The 18,212-nt window shown below is 30.7% G+C and overlaps 1 protein-coding gene across 2 annotated transcripts in view; it reads right to left on the reverse strand.

Moving 5' to 3' along the window:
* tapas overlaps positions 1–18,212 on the reverse strand; it is a 191,314-nt gene that overhangs the window by 87,423 nt on the left and 85,679 nt on the right. For both annotated transcript variants that reach the window (XM_067267916.1, XM_067267917.1), the window contains one exon: positions 7,040–7,119. In XM_067267916.1, coding sequence (XP_067124017.1) covers positions 7,040–7,119 — 80 coding nt within the window. The remainder of the gene's footprint in view (positions 1–7,039; positions 7,120–18,212) is intronic.

The following is an 18,212-nucleotide window of genomic DNA, read 5'->3' on the forward strand; positions in this document are numbered from 1 at the left end:
TTTGTATAAGAAATTTCTCTCTCACTTCTGCCTAAACAGTGTCAAGATTGTAAATTCTGGTCTGAAAAGTTCGTTTTTGCATGTTTTTCCCTCTTCTTGCATTTGCATAAATGCAGCCTTACTGCAAAAACTTGAATAGATGCCAATTTCTGGTAAAACCAAAGCTTGGCAATTTCCAGTTTTGTTTTCGAGTGCGTCGTATCTGAGCCAATTGACCAAAATTAGCAAAAGGGTCATTAACTATCTTTTATTATATCTGTATATTTTGATCTGTTCTTTAATTTTTTCTTTATTTTTTGTAGAACATAACCATAGTCTAATAAGAATCAGGTCGGTCAGCCAGTTCAGTAATTAAATGCTGGAGGCATCTATTAGAATCATATGGCATGTCTCGCTTTAAAAAAAATTGAGAGAAAAATTACCTGTATATTTATTGTTCTTTCTAATGAGTTATCTTAAATTTTGCAAATTAAAATTTTTAATTGGTTAAAATTATTAATTAGAAGAAGTTTTCAGAGTCACAGAATTATTAAAACTTAAAATAAGACATTTCATTAAATAAAAAAATCCAGAAACAAAATGCATAACTTTCCTGGTGAATTTTATATAAAATTAAATATAATGCATGCATTATATTTAATTTTAAATAATATTTTTATTTTACATAATTTTAAAAAACTTGTTACCAATATTTCTTTATTTTTATTTTATTTCTAAATACATTATGTATTTGTTTATTGGTTTGTTCCAATTTTTAACTAATATGTTATATTTTTTGCATTCTAATTTGGTTTGTATATTCACATCTGAAGATGATCTGTTTAAGATCAAAAATGTTAGTCACTAATAAAAAATTTACAACTGGAGATACAAAGGTTTTGGGAATGTTTTTAGTATAATTTGTTAATGTTTGGTATCTTGAAGTTGCATAAAAAATGTAAATTTTAGCTTATGCCCATTCAAAGATTTGTTTTGCATCACATATTATAAGGGAGATTTGTAAAAAATTCATTGTAAAATAGGGTATAAAAATTTTTTTGTTGTAGGAAGGGATTGCAGATAAAAAGTTTATGAGATTCTGACATAGGGCAAACTTTGTTAATATTTCTACAGATAAAGGGCATAAATATAAAGGATTGAGTTGGATGTACAATAATTTTAAGTGAAACATTATAATTTCAAGGGGCAGATACAATGATTTTCTTCCATAAGGTTGGCAACACTACATTGTCTTCAAATAGGGGAGATCATGTCTGGACAAGTGAGAAAAGTCAGAACCCTTTTCCATAAGAGAATCAACACATCGTAAGTGACAAAAATTAATAATTTCACTAACATTTTTGATATTTCTATGGTATCATCTTCAAGTGAAAGAAAAGGAGTCAATACATTAAGTATTCTTACCAAAAGAAAATAGGAAAAATTTCAGTATTCTTAACAATTTTTTGATTTGTATGCTCCATTATCACTTAGTATTACAGAAGCCCATCATATAAGCCTATCACTGAAAAATACACATTTCATACAAGATAAACAATAAAAGCATCGACATCTTAAATTTCCTGTGTCAATTGTTTTCCTGCATCAGTCATTTTTCCTCCGAAGTCCCACCAAAAATGATAGATTGAGAAACCACTTTATTAGTTTTCAAAATTATTTCAACAATATATTTTCTAATTTTGCTTCAAACTCCTGTCTGATCTGGAGTTTCATCCCAAATCCCTGAACAAATTCCCAGTGAACTTAATTCCATACATAATATGATATATGATGTTTATAGAAATTTCAAAAATAGATTCTCTGGAATTTTGCCTGTCTGATTTTAAGCCATTTCATCATCATCCTTTACTTATTGTCATTTTTTACTTTTTCTGAAATTAAGAACACAATTGACAATCTCAGAATTACCAATCAGGCTGCGACTCCACTAGCCGTAAAAGGGCCGTAAAACCCCTCACCGTAAAAGCTTTTAATCACGTGACCATGATATTTTACGCCTAAAAGCGAGTTGAGCAGTGTTCAACTCGCTTTTACGTTGGTTTTACGACCTGCTCAGGCGTAAAATATCATGGTCACGTGATTAAAAGCTTTTACGGTGAGGGGTTTTACGGCCCTTTTACGGCTAGTGGAGTCGCGGCCTCACAGTCCAGATCATACTATGGCTATACTATATAAAAACTTAAAACTTATAGTAGTAGTAGTTTTAGCAAGACTATTTTCTAAATTTATTCAGCCTGGTTTTGTCTTAAAGCATATACATTCTTCTATAGTCACCACCATTCTAAAAAAGAATAAAAACTCCTTTAGACCTATATCCCTTTCCTCTGCAATGTTGAAAATTTTTGAAATTTGTCTCTTCTGTAATATCTATTCCCAATTTCTTCAAAGGTTTACTGTATATTACCTATACCAGTACAACATTGTGAGTTATTTAACCATTCAACAACAACTAACTTAATTGATTTTATATCTGTTATTCTTGATAATGGAAAAAAATGCTCTGTATATGTAATTTACAATGATATTAGCCAGACATTCAAGTTCAGATTCCTAGTATCCTACTGTTACTCCATGATGATTTCAATAATCCTGCTCCATCATTCATGATTAAAAAATTATTACCTTGCACAGTCTTACAAAACCATACTTGGAGATTTTGAGTTTTTAGATATTTTACCTAATGTATTTGACAACATTCAATTTTAAGTAACTTATTTTTTTCCATCTGTATTAACAACTTGCTTGCTCAAATTGAATCTACAGTTATCAGATATGCAGATGATATCAAACTTATCAATCAGGATCCTGTTGTTCTTCAATCTGATTTAGATCATTTGTCAGTTTTATTTGGATAATACAATCTTAAAATTAACATTCATAAAACCATTGTTGTGTTTTTCTTTACATCAGGATGTTTATTTGCTGTCTTTCATTGTCAACAATAATTCTTTACACTGTGTGCAACCTGTTAATGATCTTGGAATTATATTCAACAACAGATTATCATTTAAATGTCATATACATAAGATAGTTAAAGCTTTGGCAATTCACATTTCTCATGAACTATAGAGAATGCTGCATTTTCACAAAATGACTACTTTATTCGGGTCGCTTGTAACTGGTAATGTAAAATTAATCACATATTACTGTCTGATATAATGATATATGCTGCTTGTAGCTGATTATCAAGAAATTTTATAAAAGAACAATTATTGCTAGCGGGACATGTCATTATGTGGTATTGAAACAAGTGAGCGAGATCATTCTGTACATATTTGTGCCCTTTGTGTTAAAAAATATCAGCTTCGACATTGTCCTATCAGGGCCGGATTTACAAGTATAGAGCTATGTAAATTGTTGCTTAGGGCTTCAACTTTCAAAGGGTCACAAACATTTCTACCAGAAAAAAAAAAAAGTCGAGTCAAATTTTGTAATAAACATTTTTTTACAAACCAACAAAATACGGGTAGGCCTCCTACAACACGGTACCTTTACAATGCATTTTCGCTCCAGCGCGGTTGGAAAAACACGAAAATTTTCTTACAATGCAGTACTTTTACAACACAGTTTAGGGTATTTAGAAATGAATTATCTTTCACATAACAGAAAAATCGCAACGGATCACATAAGTGCAGTGGAACTTGATGAAACAAGCTCAGATCTTAAAATAAGGTCAGTCAAACATTCTCAAACAACTATAATAAGTGACAATGAGGACTGAATTTGGGAGCATAACATTATGTTTCTTTTTGATTTTGACTTGAAATCATAATCTTTTTAGTTTTTATATGATGTTGAATTTTATTTAAGCTTTTTATGTACATAAATTTAAAAAATGATGAAAATGTTACATCATAAAAGGCAGTTTTTCTCTTTTTAGAACTGAATCCCAGTTTTTGTATTAAGTTGGTGTTTCCTATAACATGATTTCCCACAACACGGTATTTTGAGAGAACGTATCTACCACGTTGTAGGAGGTCTACCTGTGTACTACTTTTTATTTTGTGTAGTATTTCATTAATTTTTTTTTCTGAGAATTAATATAAGGTCTTTTTTTAAAAAAAAATTGATAAAACCAGTTTTAAAAAAGATTTTTAATGGAATGGGTATAAAAATTTAATTAAATTCAGTTATAAAACAGTAGACTAGTGAAACCTCGCATCTTTTTCTTCCAATAACCATATTGAATCAGAGAGATAGTCTGATTTAATCCTTTTCTTTTTATGATTGACTTCTAAAATTGTGAAGGAGTTGGTAAGGGGACTTACAGAGTTCAGCTTAGGGCTTCGAAATGCTTAAATCCGACCCTGTGTCCCACACAAAATTACTGGCATTTTAAACTTTAAAAAAATATCTTTTAAAATTGACAGCATAACTTGTTCATGTAAAGCTGGACAATCGGGAAACCACCAATTCTTAACAGTCTAATCCACTCTTTCAGAATTCAGAGAAGCTCATACATATAATCGACCGATTTCCGAATAATCATCTGTTTTTCATGTGGGAATAGATGAAAACTTATATCAGGTTCAGGCTTTGAAATTGCAATTTGGAAAACAACAGAAAGCTTTGCTTCTTCTATTGCTATTCATCTTTACTGCTGATAATACACAAGAATGAATCAAACAACCCAGATAGAATAGTTTTGTTTTTAAACACCAGAGGGCGAACATCTGGTGAAAAAATGCAAATACATCTGGAATCCTGTAATAATTTTCTTACAATATTTCTTCCAAAAGCATTTTATGATCTACTTTTTTCTTTTGCTAATTTTCAACTGCTTAATAACAAGGTTAAGGCCAAAGTTTTCAACGCAAAAATGTATATGTCAGACATTCAGCGCCGCTTTCCTGTAAGCCTAGAAGTTTGGCAATGGCCTTTGGAAAGTCAGTGGAATCATGCTCAACATTCCAAAGGCCATTGCGAAACTTCTAGGCTTGCAGGAAAGCAGTGCTGAATGTCTGATGTACACGTTTTTGCATTGAAAACTTCGACCTCAACCTCGCTATTGATTAACTATTTTGTCTATGGCTGCTCTATCATTCACTAACAGAATTTCACAGGAACTGAATAAAACTTATTTTTTATTAAACAAATTTTGCCATCTACCATGCACTAGTTCACCAAATATTGCCAGGGTTAGATTAAGCTTCCCTGTTCTTAATTAAAAAATTAAATATTTTGATGGCTAACTTTTTAAAAATATTTTAATGGTTGGTTTATTATACCTCAGAGTACCTCTTAGAAGCCCCCGTAACTTATCATGTACAGTCGACCCCCCTATAACACGGGTTCACATAACACGGATTCATATAACAAGGCAAAAAAATTGCGATTGTGTTCGTATAACACGCTAAAAGAGACTCGTATAACATGGTAAAACGTCATCGGCAACTCGTGTCGCGACAGGATTGGTCGAATCTGGACTAATAGCGGATATTGTACAAACCATTGAGTTTAAACGAGCACTGGACCTACTAAAAAACATTTATTATTCAACGGCCATAAAAATTACATTTTTATTAATGATGTCTCCAAAGTTTTTCTGCGAAAAATTCGCTGATCAGGAAACATGCATCTGCCGTTCAATGAGCTGCTCTGCGATGAAAACAAGCTTAAGCAATGGCGTCGTCGAACAGTGCACACTCAGTAAGTAATCCTACAATTTTTTGTTTATAGCATAGTTTATATGGATTATTCCCAAAAAATTATACGTGATTTGGAAATGTTGAGTCAAATTAGTCTAGAATCAGTCAATTTTATGGAAGAAAACCTTTCAAACAGCCGTAGCCAAGAACTGCACACGTGCTGGGCTGTGATTGGCTCATGTATTTAAGTGACTCGTACAACACGGATTCATATAACATGGAACGTATCTACCGTGTTATGGAGGGGTCTACTGTATTTACATTTCCATTTACCATTTAAATATAACTCACAGATCATACTTTTATTGCAAAGCTAATACAGTCAAACCTGTTTTTATGCGGTCTTTTTTGTGCAATTTTTTATTTGTGCGGTATAGTCGGCGACTAGTCTCATGCATTTTGTCATGTCTCACATTGACTTATTATAGCTAAATAAACTTATTATAGCATAAATGAACTTATTATAGCAATATTATTTCATGAATATGCAAAAACTGAAATAATTTATTTTTTAAGTCAACAAAACACCACCTGGACAAAAATATGTAAAACAGACGATAGACAAGACGATGCAGTCAAGTGCTGACATCTGTTGTCAATAAATTCTACGTCTGTTTTAATTACGTTGATTAAACCTTCAAAGTGCTTTCACATTCCTGGACCATTAAGATAAGATTCATTTCAAAGCGTAAATTGAAGGTAAATGTACTGTATTATTTACGTATTTTCTAAATCAGATTCCAAAAGGTTTGGCGAGATTCCAAGTAGCTGCCAAGCCTCGTCATGATTTCGTTTAAAAAAGCAATTCCTAGTTATTTCGTACGGTTTTGAGTTATTTTCTATGGGAGACTTTTTTTATGCGGTCCCTATTGATCGCATAAAAGAAATATTTTTTTAATTGTGTTGCAAAAACTAATTTTTATAGCCACTCATGAAGTTTCGTGCAATTTTTTTAATGCCTTTTTTTTATGCGGTCCCTATCCACCACATAAAAACAGGTTTGACTGTAGTTTAATTACTATAGAGCATATGCTTCATCTTGATTATTTGCATTATAAAAAAATTTTGTGAAATTATGCTTTATAATTCATAAATATTGTATTAAATTATATTTATTGTAATTTTTTTTCTTTTAACTTTTCTTGCAGATATTATGTTGTTTGGGAAATGAAAATAATTTGTCTTTGATATTTCCAATTTGTCATTAAAATAAATAAATAAAATTTTTCTAGTAATCTATGAATGGTAGTGTGTGTGTGTGTTTTGAGAAATTACTATAAATAGTATTACACATTCTTTTTCATCCTGACATTTGATTTCTTTTAATGTACTGAACTTAACTGCTAAACTGTAATTAGTATATTGATTTAACTGAAATAATAATAGCATACTTTAAATATCCTGTCTAGTATTAGTTTCTTTTCATCAGAGTTATCCACAGAGGAAGTTTTTAAATTTTCAGATTTCTGGCCTGTAAAATAAATATTTTAGTTCAGCCCAACTGAGTTAATTTTAGTTATATTTTATTAAATTTAAAATACTTCTTAAAATATATTTACAAATTTATTAATTTTAGAAATTGTCTTTTTATTAAAAATTATTTGTAAAAGTTATATACAATTCCTGGGAAAAAAATTTTGAAATAGCAGCAGCTATATGAAAATTATTGAGTGCAGGAGTTTAGTTTATTTGTTAACAAATAATTCTACAGTAATAAAAATTCTGGGGTTTATTTCTAACGATACCTATAAGAGCTTTTATTAGACAAATTACATCACAGTGGAAAAATAATTTGGAATATTAAAAAAAATGAATCATGTCCAAGCCTACTCTCGAAAAAAGTTTTTGAATATAGTAGAAAAAATGAAATGAAAATTTTTTAATATTTTGTTGGACCTTCTTTGGCCTTATTAACAGCTTTAATGTGGTGTGGCACTGATTTCACAAGTTCTAAGCAATACTCATCATTAATTTCCTTCCAACTGTACAATAAGGCAGCTTTCAATTCTTCCTTTATGGTAGGTTGTTTTCATCCACTAACATTTTCGGTTTAGCGCACATATTTTCAATAAAATTTAAATTGGGGCTGTTTGGTGACCAACATAAAGATTTAATGTGTCTCTTTTCAAAAATTCTTTTTCATTTTTTTTTTGTACCATGACAATCTACATTATCATCCTGGAAAACTTCCTCATCCCCAAATTGATTTTCCACCAAAAGTATCCAAAATTTCTTCATACACTTTGCCATTTACACTTTCTTTTAGAATACACAATTCTCCCTTGCCTTTTGCTGACATGCAGCTCCAAGACAAACCAGGAATTTCTTCTTATGCAAAAGACATTCTTGTCATAACTTTTCATCTGCTCTGTGCTATACAAATTGTCCAGGATTGTCTCCACATCTAAAACAAAGTCTGTTCTTATCTGAAAAAATAACTTTCTCCCAATTATCAATAGTCCAATTTTGGTAATGCCTTGTCCATTCCATAAGTTTTTTCGTGTGTTCTTTTCTCATGAATGATTTTGTTTTGGCTTTACAAAAGTTGTAGTCCATTTCATCCAATTGATTTTGAACCATATGATGGGAAACATTGGCATGATAAACTTTCCACTAAACATTTAACTCTTTGATATGCCTTTTCGATTTTGTAGGCCGATGTGTCTTAAGACATAATCTTGATTCTTGCTTGTTGCTCTCCAAATGAGGTCTCAAATCAACCTCATGACCACTAGTTTTCTTTAATGTTTTTACACTTTCAGATTTCTCTTCTTTTGTCCATGTGAAATACTGTTGAAACAATACAACCAAGTTGTTGAGGAACTTTTCTCTGAGTTTTCTGTTCTAGAAGCAAAGTCACAATTTAGTCTCAAAAATCCTCACTGTATTCTTTAACATAACCCATTTTAAAGCAATGTAAAGGCAACAATAATGGAAATAGATGTACAGTACAGTGTACATAATACTTCCAGGCGACTAATTTTGGTAAACTAATGCAATTATTGTTACAGAGTGCGCTTAAACACATTTCTTTCTACTATGTTCAAAAACTTTTTTCCTGAGATGGGAATGTTTGAAAACTTTTTCCAGACTAGGATTAGACAAAATTCTCTTTTTTTATATTTCAAATTATTTTCCAGTGTGATATTTTGCATGATAAAAGTTCTTACTGGTACCATTAGAAATAAAATCTAGAATTTTTATTACTGTAGAATATTTGTTAACAAATAAAAAAAATTTCTTGCAATTAATCAATCATTTTTGCATAGCTACTGCTGTTTGAAAACTTTTTCTAGGGGTTGAACTACTCTTCAGAGCACAACCCTATTTTTTATAATAATAAATTACAACTAAAAACTTCATCATGTTACCTTTTTTTCTCAAAAACATTTATCAAAATATTTAAACTGACCTAAAGAAAAAAAAATGTATAACAAAGTTTTTAGTTGTAAAATTTTTCATTTTTAACACAATGAAATCAAGAAATATCTGAAATTTTTTAATATATACTAAAACAAAGTCATCAAATAATCTATATAATTAATGGCAAACAAAGTCACTTAGTTCACATATTTCCAATTTATAAAATTCAGCAAATGAGATCTCAAATTAAGCATCATGACCACTAGATGTAAAGAAAACTAAAAATTTCAATATATTTTCATTTGATCAAATTATTAAGAGTTTTAGCAATAACTTAAAATTGTTGAAACACACTTTTATTTATATCAGCTGCATGCTCCTGTAGTCTTGTCAAGAGAGAGCAAGAGGTTGTTCCAATGTATTCTCTACTCACACTGAATCTCTCATCAACTACTATGTATGCTATGTATAGCTGATATAATAAAGGCATATTGTGGATCCTTTTCATTGTGTAACAATTAGATTGGATGATGTGACCAATGAGAATTATTCTCAATTGGTCACATGATCAGTAGTACTATCATTTGGTCTATTATTAGAATATTCTGTGTTGAACAATAATATTTATCTCAAATTAATCATCTTAATTTTTATATTTGATTTTAAAAAAACATGAAGTTTCAAATGCATTTCTAACATTCATTTATAAAAACTTTTACATTTTGTTACACAACTATTTGTGTTGTTACTGTATGTACAGTACTTCACTTTGATGATACTATTTGATAGATATTCAAAATGTTCAATTTCTTACATATTTTACTTTAATGAATATAAAATAATTTTAATTTAAGAAGTTTGGGTAACTATTGAATAAAACATTGAAAGTTGCAAGTATCTGCTTGTGTACATAGTCAATTGTTGCAGAATTGTTGTGTTATAGGGGGTCTACTGTACTCTATTGAACTTATATAAAATTATTATTATTAAATTAATTCAGAAAACTAAATGTTTTGAATAAATATTAAATGAAAAGTCATCTGTAAAAACATTATTGCAAAATTGATGTTACAAAGTTAATAAAACAACAAACTATGAATTAATTTACATCAAAATAGTGATTTGTGAATTAATATGACATAATGATTAAATACTTAATGAAAGAAATATGAATTTATTACATTAATAAGTTAAATTACTTATGAACCATTTCATGAAATAGCAAGAATGTTATTGCTTTAAGAAGCCAATGAAGGGGATCATTTACTTACCACAGTTGACTGCACCAGTTAATTTAAAAGTTTCTTCTCAAACAATATTTGGTCTCCTTATTGAAACAGACTAACTGAAAACACTAAATGTCTCCTACAAATAAAAGTGAACTCAAATATGCATTGCATGGTATTCTATGAACTGATAAAAATAACACAATTTTTTTTAAAGTTCATCCTTCAGAAAAATGTGAATGGTATTAATGTATGTAAATAAGTATGCTTTAAGTTAAGCAAATAAAAAATGTTTGATCTTTCACCCTAATTCAATAAAGACCTCGTAACACTAATTTGTCTTTGGTTAACCTGCAACTACTATAACGACCGTAATACTGCTAATAACTTTTGGATATTTTGTAACTGTTCACTAACAAACACATACAAATGACCAATGAACAATTAGAAAATAACAGTACTGAATTTTAAGTACTGTTATTTTCTATAATATGGCTAATTGGACTGCAATTTGAAAAAATTGTACACCTATAAATTTCCACTGTCACCCACTGTCTGTCCTTCCTTCCTTAATCTCAATTACAATGTTGGATAAATGAAAGAAACCAGATATGGAAAGATTATTGGCAGGAGACCCCAATTAACTATATACTAACTTCCAGTCTAGACCAAAAGTCATATTACTTCAATTCAAAAATTTTCCCCAGAATAGATGACTAGCAGGATTCTGTTGTTATCAGGAAAAGTATGTACAGTACAGAGGCAAGACACTATTAATTAATAAAATATATTTTAAATTAAATAAATTAAAAATATGATTAAAAATTGAAGCCTGGACCTGTGACAATGTCACAATAATTTTTACTCATCAAATATTATGTACTTTAAACTAAGATAGGTAGTTAAGCTGCTATCTTGTATTAAATTTAATAATTAGAAGTATAGTCAAACCTCAGTTTTCAAACTTATTTGTTCCAAAAACTGATTTGTTCTAAAAACAAAACAAATTTTCCCATAACAAACAATATAAAATGGATTAATCAGTTCCCGACCCCCAAAACAAAGCTGCCTTGTTTTTTACATTTTCAGCAGTATTTCATGCATAAAAATGCCTACAAATGCATCTATATCTATTCTATACATATATTAAAAGCAAAATGTTCCATCATGGCCAACTGAAACTGAAACCAATACTAATAAACTCCTGAAACTATTTAGGCTTGAGAATGGACCCAGAGTGGAGTCCAAAAACGTTTGCCGTAGAAAATTAATTAGACTGGTGCTGGTTATTAGGTTTGTGTTGAAGATTTGAAACCAATACTTTATAAAGAAGTGCTACAAATGACTGCCTGGATGAAATATAACAAAATCAATCAAGACAGTCAACAAATACTTTATCCACACTTTCTGAAATATTACATTTCAATTGATTTGATTTCAATTTTTTTTAAATTAATTAACTACTATTGATTTTATTTTTAATTTTAGTTTTGGTGTAAAGGCCAGTTTAAATTATTATTTTTAGTCTTAATTAACTGACTACCTAGTATTAATAAATATTAAATACTAATATAATAATATATTAATACATTTTTGTTATTTAACTTAAGCATATTTAAACAAATTCTTGGATGCCATTTATATTACATGAATATCAATTAATGCAGTTTTATTAATTCATTTGATTTAGATTCAACTGCTGCACAAACCAAAAAATGGAAATAATATCTTTCCCACGTGTGCATTGAAATATATTTTAAATAGCAATGTCATTGATGATTTATGCCATGACATCTAATGATGTAAGATGATCTCAGCGCCACTAACTCTTGAATCAGTAGTCCTGTTGTTGATTGATTGTCATCTTTCTTTAACAGGGAAAATATAGGGAATTAACCATCTGTATCTCTCTAATCTATAGTAAACTCTTGCCAAGTAGCTTGTTTAACAACCAAGGTAAATACAAGTTCAAAATTTTGCTCATAAACCAAATAGTTTGAAAACTGAGGTTTGACTGTAATTAATTTAGAATATTCTAGAACAGCGATTCTCAACCTTCTTAGCTCCACAACCCCCCCAAATAGTAAATATAAATAAAATTAATATTTCGCAAACCCCCCACCCAAAGGAATAATAACAGTAAGCCTTATTATTACTAATTGAATTTTGACTGTAATTATAAATGTAAATTTTTTAAAATATTATATAACCACATTGCACTAATTTTATACATTAAGAAAATAGATCCACATATGGAGAAACTTTTAAATGAAAAACAAATGCAACCATCACATTAATTTCTTTTTTTTACATATAAACATTTTACTTACAATAAGTACACAAGTTTATAATAAATGATTTTTTTCTCATAAAATTGATTTCATTATTGTTTTCTGACCCCCAGGTTGAGAAACACTGTTCTAGAAGAAAAGGTCATCCTGACTCAAAACTTGCAACTTCTGCTTACTGCACAGATGCATCAGCAATTAGATTACCCAGCCACCATCCAATATTTACTTTCAAACCATTCAGAAGATATAACCATACAGTTCACTTGCCTGTATCTTCTATATCATATCTATATCACTATATCTTTAAATTAATTAGTCTAGAAACAAAGATTGGATGGAAGCCCAAGTAATGTAGTTGGTAACACATCTGCATGGTAAGAATTAGTTGCAGTTAGAATCACACTTTGGATTAATCTATTCTTCCAGAAAATTCTAAATTTATATATATTTGATTTTTCTGAATAGGATCTCTTCTATTTGCTAAATGGAAACTACACAAGTGTAATAAGTCCTATTAATAGACAAAGTCCAATGTAGACACAAAGATATAAAAAAGAAATCAATAAAGTAAGGACTTACAGGCAAAAAGAATTAATCAGATATTTATTTTTAATTATTAAATTTCATACAAAATGGCAACTTAACAGCTTACCTTTAATCCACAAATGCATCCTCTGTACAGTCAATATCTCGAGTAATGCACCGATTTTACAATATACATGATGTTATTATGACTTTAGACATTAATGAAATGTTTTCCATATCCAGGTATTCAGTTGACAGAATTACCCTTTTAATAGACCTATGGTTTGTTCTACCATAACTCTAATAGAACTGTGTTTTCTGTTAAAATTTTTTTGTTTAACAGTAAGATTACCATAATCTTTATAAGGTATAATTAAAAATGTATCCAATGGATATGCTGAATCTCCAAGTAAATAATAATTGTCTCCTAAATACTTTGAAAATTCATCTTGTAACATGTTGTAAATAAAACTTTGCTGCCAAACCTGAGGATCATTGACACTATGAGGCCAACCAACAAATGCACATTTGACAATTGCAGATTATTTGCAACAGGATAGAGTGCATTATTTTCCTGTTGTAACAGCTCTGGCTATCTTCCTTCAGTTTATATGTTGTGTGTGTGTTTTCCACTAACACATCCAATTATTCCAGACAATGAAACAGTATATAATTGTTAATATTTATTGACTATTCTTTCCAAGTCATCAATTGGCCTTCTAACAAGCTTGCCATACAACACATTTTTTCACAGAAGTCTTATGTGCATGACTTTTACTTACACCAAACCTATCTCCAATACTTCTAAATGACTCTTGATTAGCAAGAGTCCAAATACTTAATAAGATTTGTTTTGTAGGTGAAACAAGAGGTAAAACCTTTTTATACTTTGATTTTTCTTTGAGTTTATTAATTTTATAATTTCCAAGAAAAAATAAATGCATCATCAGTTAAAATAAGCTAAATTTTCTATTAATTTTTAAGCTAAAAAAATTACTTCTGTTGAACTTTTTGTGAGTCTAAAATGAGACTTCACGTCACCAATTGAATATAAAGGTACTACCTAGTGTTGCCACCAGTCCATTTTTTAATTCATTGTCCGGGTTAACAATTAATTTTGTCCAAGGTTTCGTAGCAACCTGTCAACCTCTTTTTTTTTTGCTGTTTGCTTCTCAGTTCTTTAAAGCTAAGTTATTTCATTTCTTAATTTAAGTTGCTCCTAAACAAGTCCCTAACTGTAGAACTGGCAGGCATGTTATTCTTTGCATGGTAAAATAACATTGCGCATGCATTAGGGACTTCTGTTCGAACAAACCTGACTTGCCGTCCAAGTCAGCAATTTTGAAAAAGTGGCAACACTAGTACTACCTCTTCTTCATAATTTTTTTTAATCTTTTAAATTTTTTGCATTTATTTGAAACAGTAATACCGATCATTAAATTTTTTATACTTCTTTTTTATTGTGTTGTAATTCTTTAAACAAGATGTTGCTTTCTAAAACAGAAATTAGCAAACAAGTGACAGTGTCCACCTTGCTTCAGCAACAAGATTTGTAAAATACCATGTGATGATATGCAGTGGTTGCTGCTCATGATGTCATTTATGCTACACTTTTGTGGGCAAAAAAAACACACCGTATGTCTCTCAATCATCTATACATAACCTCATACAGCAGTGTTTTCTCCAAATTTATTAAACTGGAAAAAAATTTAATGTTTTCAGTCATATTTAAAAATATTCATCAGGTTGATATCCAAAAAAAAAAAAACCAAACATTTGCAAAACTAATAGAAATAGAATAAAAATAAGTGAATGCTAAGTGTGTTTATACATTAAAAAAAATTCTATTCCCTGCTACACCACAAAAACTAAAAGACAAAAACAACAATAAAAATTAGTAACAAAATTCATATTGTGTCATGTGTAGATCTCAAATCAGCATTTCCAAGCACTTGATATCGTGTTTAGATTCTTATAATTGACAAAGTTCCCATTATGCATTGACTTATAGGTTTCAAGGGTCTTGACGTTTCTAAGATAGTACTTGTTTCTGATATGTTTGATGACCTTAGCTTCATCCCAATGAACCTTCACCAAATTGTCCAAGTCATAAGCAGCCAGAGTTGTAAAGAGAAATTATTTCTTAATAGCATACTTATATTCCTTTAACCATTAAGTTAATAATGATGCAGTGGCTTCTATATATACCAAGTTATCTCTGTCATCTGTGATAGAAACCTTCTTATTGTGAATTATGAGAATTTAACCAAATGGTGCTTTTTTGATGATGTTTGATTTAAAAAAAAGAAGAATTTAAAATGCTGGAATTTTGGAATGTTTGAAGTTAGGCATTTTTCTGTTTCATAAATGTTTTGTTGAAAATAAACATTCAATGGGTTTTTCCAACACATTTTTTGGTTGCAGAACCTGAGATAAGCCAGATCTTGCATAAGAAGTGAGAATCAATTTTAGAAATTACTACTACTAGAAAAAGTAAGTAAATTGAACAACAGTAACCCCTAATATGGATTTTGAATGACTAGAGAGGAAAAGAACTATTATGAAGCCTGGCTACTAAATTGATAAATAAATTAGAAGCAGAATTTTCCAGAAATCAATCAAATACTAAAGTGATATAGGATTCCCTTGCTTAATTTATAGACAAGGAAAGCTCGCTAACTGAGATTGATGGAAGAGTTGAATTGTTAAAGAATCTTGATGATTTTGAAGATGAGCTTAGAATCATAGAAGAATATAAGGACAAAATTATTATATATAAGAGTCACACAAGTAGATATCTAAGGAGACTTTCACAGGTCATTCATTTCCTACAATTCAGCAAATGACAGAATAAGTAATGAGATTCAACAAACTATCAACATGTCTTGTAAAACCAAATTGCCCAAACTCAATATTGATATCTTTAAGAGAGACATGTGTGGCTGGCCCACCCTTTGGACACAATTCAGAACAGCCATACATGAAATGAAATTGAGAAATTTAATTATTTGAAATCAGTTCTCAGTGAAGAAGCAGCAACTTCAATACATGATATGACACTGACAAGCAAAAATTATGCTACCACTATAAAGATTTTAGAAGAAAGGTTTGAGCATAAGAAACTTCTCATTGACATGTATATAAATAACCTTTTCAATTTGACATCTGTGAGAAGGTCCAACAACTTAACATGATTAAGAAATCTTTGTGATCAACGTGAAATTCATATTCAAGGTTTGAGATGCTGGGAATTCGAATGAACTCCTTTGTACATTTGTTGTATCCAATTCTTATGAAAGATATTCCTAAAGATTTAGCTTTAAAGTTCAATCGTCTGTATGACAGCAATGGAAATAGTAAATTTGACGAACTTCTTGAAAAGAGAGTTACATAGTACAGAGTGAACAGAGAACTTGCCAGCATAAAATAAAAACAAAAGTAATGCTAGAAAATTTACAAAACACAGAAATTCTGATATATCCATATAGAAGCAAAAAATTTATGAAAGTTTCAAAAGCAGACTTCAAGTCTGCTTCATCAGCTGCACTGAATACAGTAATTGAGAAAGATCGTATATTTTTCAAAAAGGACCATAAGATCAAAAATTGCATTGCCTTTTGCCTTTAGTATAACTTTAAAAAAAAACAAAGAAAGAGAGAGAGATTTTAAAAAAGAAAGAAATTTGTTTCTTGTGTTTGAGAAGAAACCACTGTCAAGAAGGCCTATCAAATAGGAACAAGATAATTCAAATTCCACTCATAAGAACACGTTTTATGGAAAAGGTCTGTTAGCGAGTCATCCTGGACAAGTTGGGACAGGTATGCCAACCAAGACAGACCTGCAGGAGAGCTACTGACTCAGCTCCAGATTGGTCGGCCAACAGATCTAGAACTTAGATATAAGGCAATGCAACCATTGGAACGAGAAGAAAAAAGCCTGGCCTAAGACTGTGTTGTAAGAAGCAAGCAAGAAACATTGCTATATATGTATTGTGAATAGTCGTCAAATATATGGACTTAGTCTGAGTTCAAGGAATCATAAAGTATTCTCTTTTGATGGACTGGAAGCCGGATGACATTATCTGAAATTTACTGACACAGTCAGTATGATTTGAGGGACATTTCCACACAGTATTGGAGGGAGACTCCAAAAGCAAAGAACACCCTCATCAGAAAGACTGAACTGCAACTCAAGAACCGGGACAACACTAATGACCACAAAAGTGAGTCTAGGATCCAGGATACAAATAGACAGAGATTCGGAAGCCCAAAGAGATGCAGTCCTACGTAGGTTGCCTTTCCTTTTCACACAGAGATGGCAGAACATGAGAAATCTCGGGAGTTAAGGGAAAGGGAAAGAGACGGGAACAAGTCAGGGGCATAGGGCGATCATAATCAAGTCGGGTATGGGGATCAGTATTGTAGTGAAGGTGACCAGACTTCCAGGGACAAGACAAACTTGACACAGAACAAATCACTAGATGAACTCAAGAAGTTAAAGCTGCACGTTGAACCACGAGGATTGAAGTTAGAATGAGAAAAACTACATAATGAGGCCCGAAACTCTGCAGACTGAATCGCCAAGGAAAATTTTGACAATTATGCACATAGGGTAAGATGGCACTGCCTAGGTGGCCAGAAGGAGAGGAGGAAGTGCCTTCTTGGTTCTGTGTGGTTGAGTTAGGTCTGGAGACCTATGAGGTTCCAGAGGAACTACAATAGCAAATTGTGCTGAGCATGGTATCAGAGAAATGTAAGGTGGCATTAATGAAGTTAATGGTAGATAAGGTTAGACACTACTCTTCCTTAAAACAGTTCATTCTTGAAGAGTTCAAACTTTCCCCTACTGAATACCTGAAAGGATTTAAATGGGTGAAACAATATGCGAGAGAGACATAGTCCCAGTTTGCATCCCGATTAGAAGACCTCTACAGATACTATGTAGATAGTAGGGAGGTTAAGACAGTAGACAAACTTATAAAACTAACGGTCACTGACCAGTTAAAATCCATCTTAGTCCCAGACGCAAGAAAATATGTGATCTTACAAGAGGAAAAAGAGTTTTAATTTGCATAAATTTTTGTTATTCTGAGTAATATTTTTAATAAAATTCATTTGTTTTGATGTAATTTTATCCTTATAAACATAAAATTAAGCTAT

Source organism: Centruroides vittatus, unplaced genomic scaffold, assembly GCF_030686945.1.
Source record: "Centruroides vittatus isolate TY-2023 unplaced genomic scaffold, ASM3068694v2 contig_3118, whole genome shotgun sequence".
NCBI lineage: Eukaryota > Metazoa > Arthropoda > Arachnida > Scorpiones > Buthidae > Centruroides > Centruroides vittatus.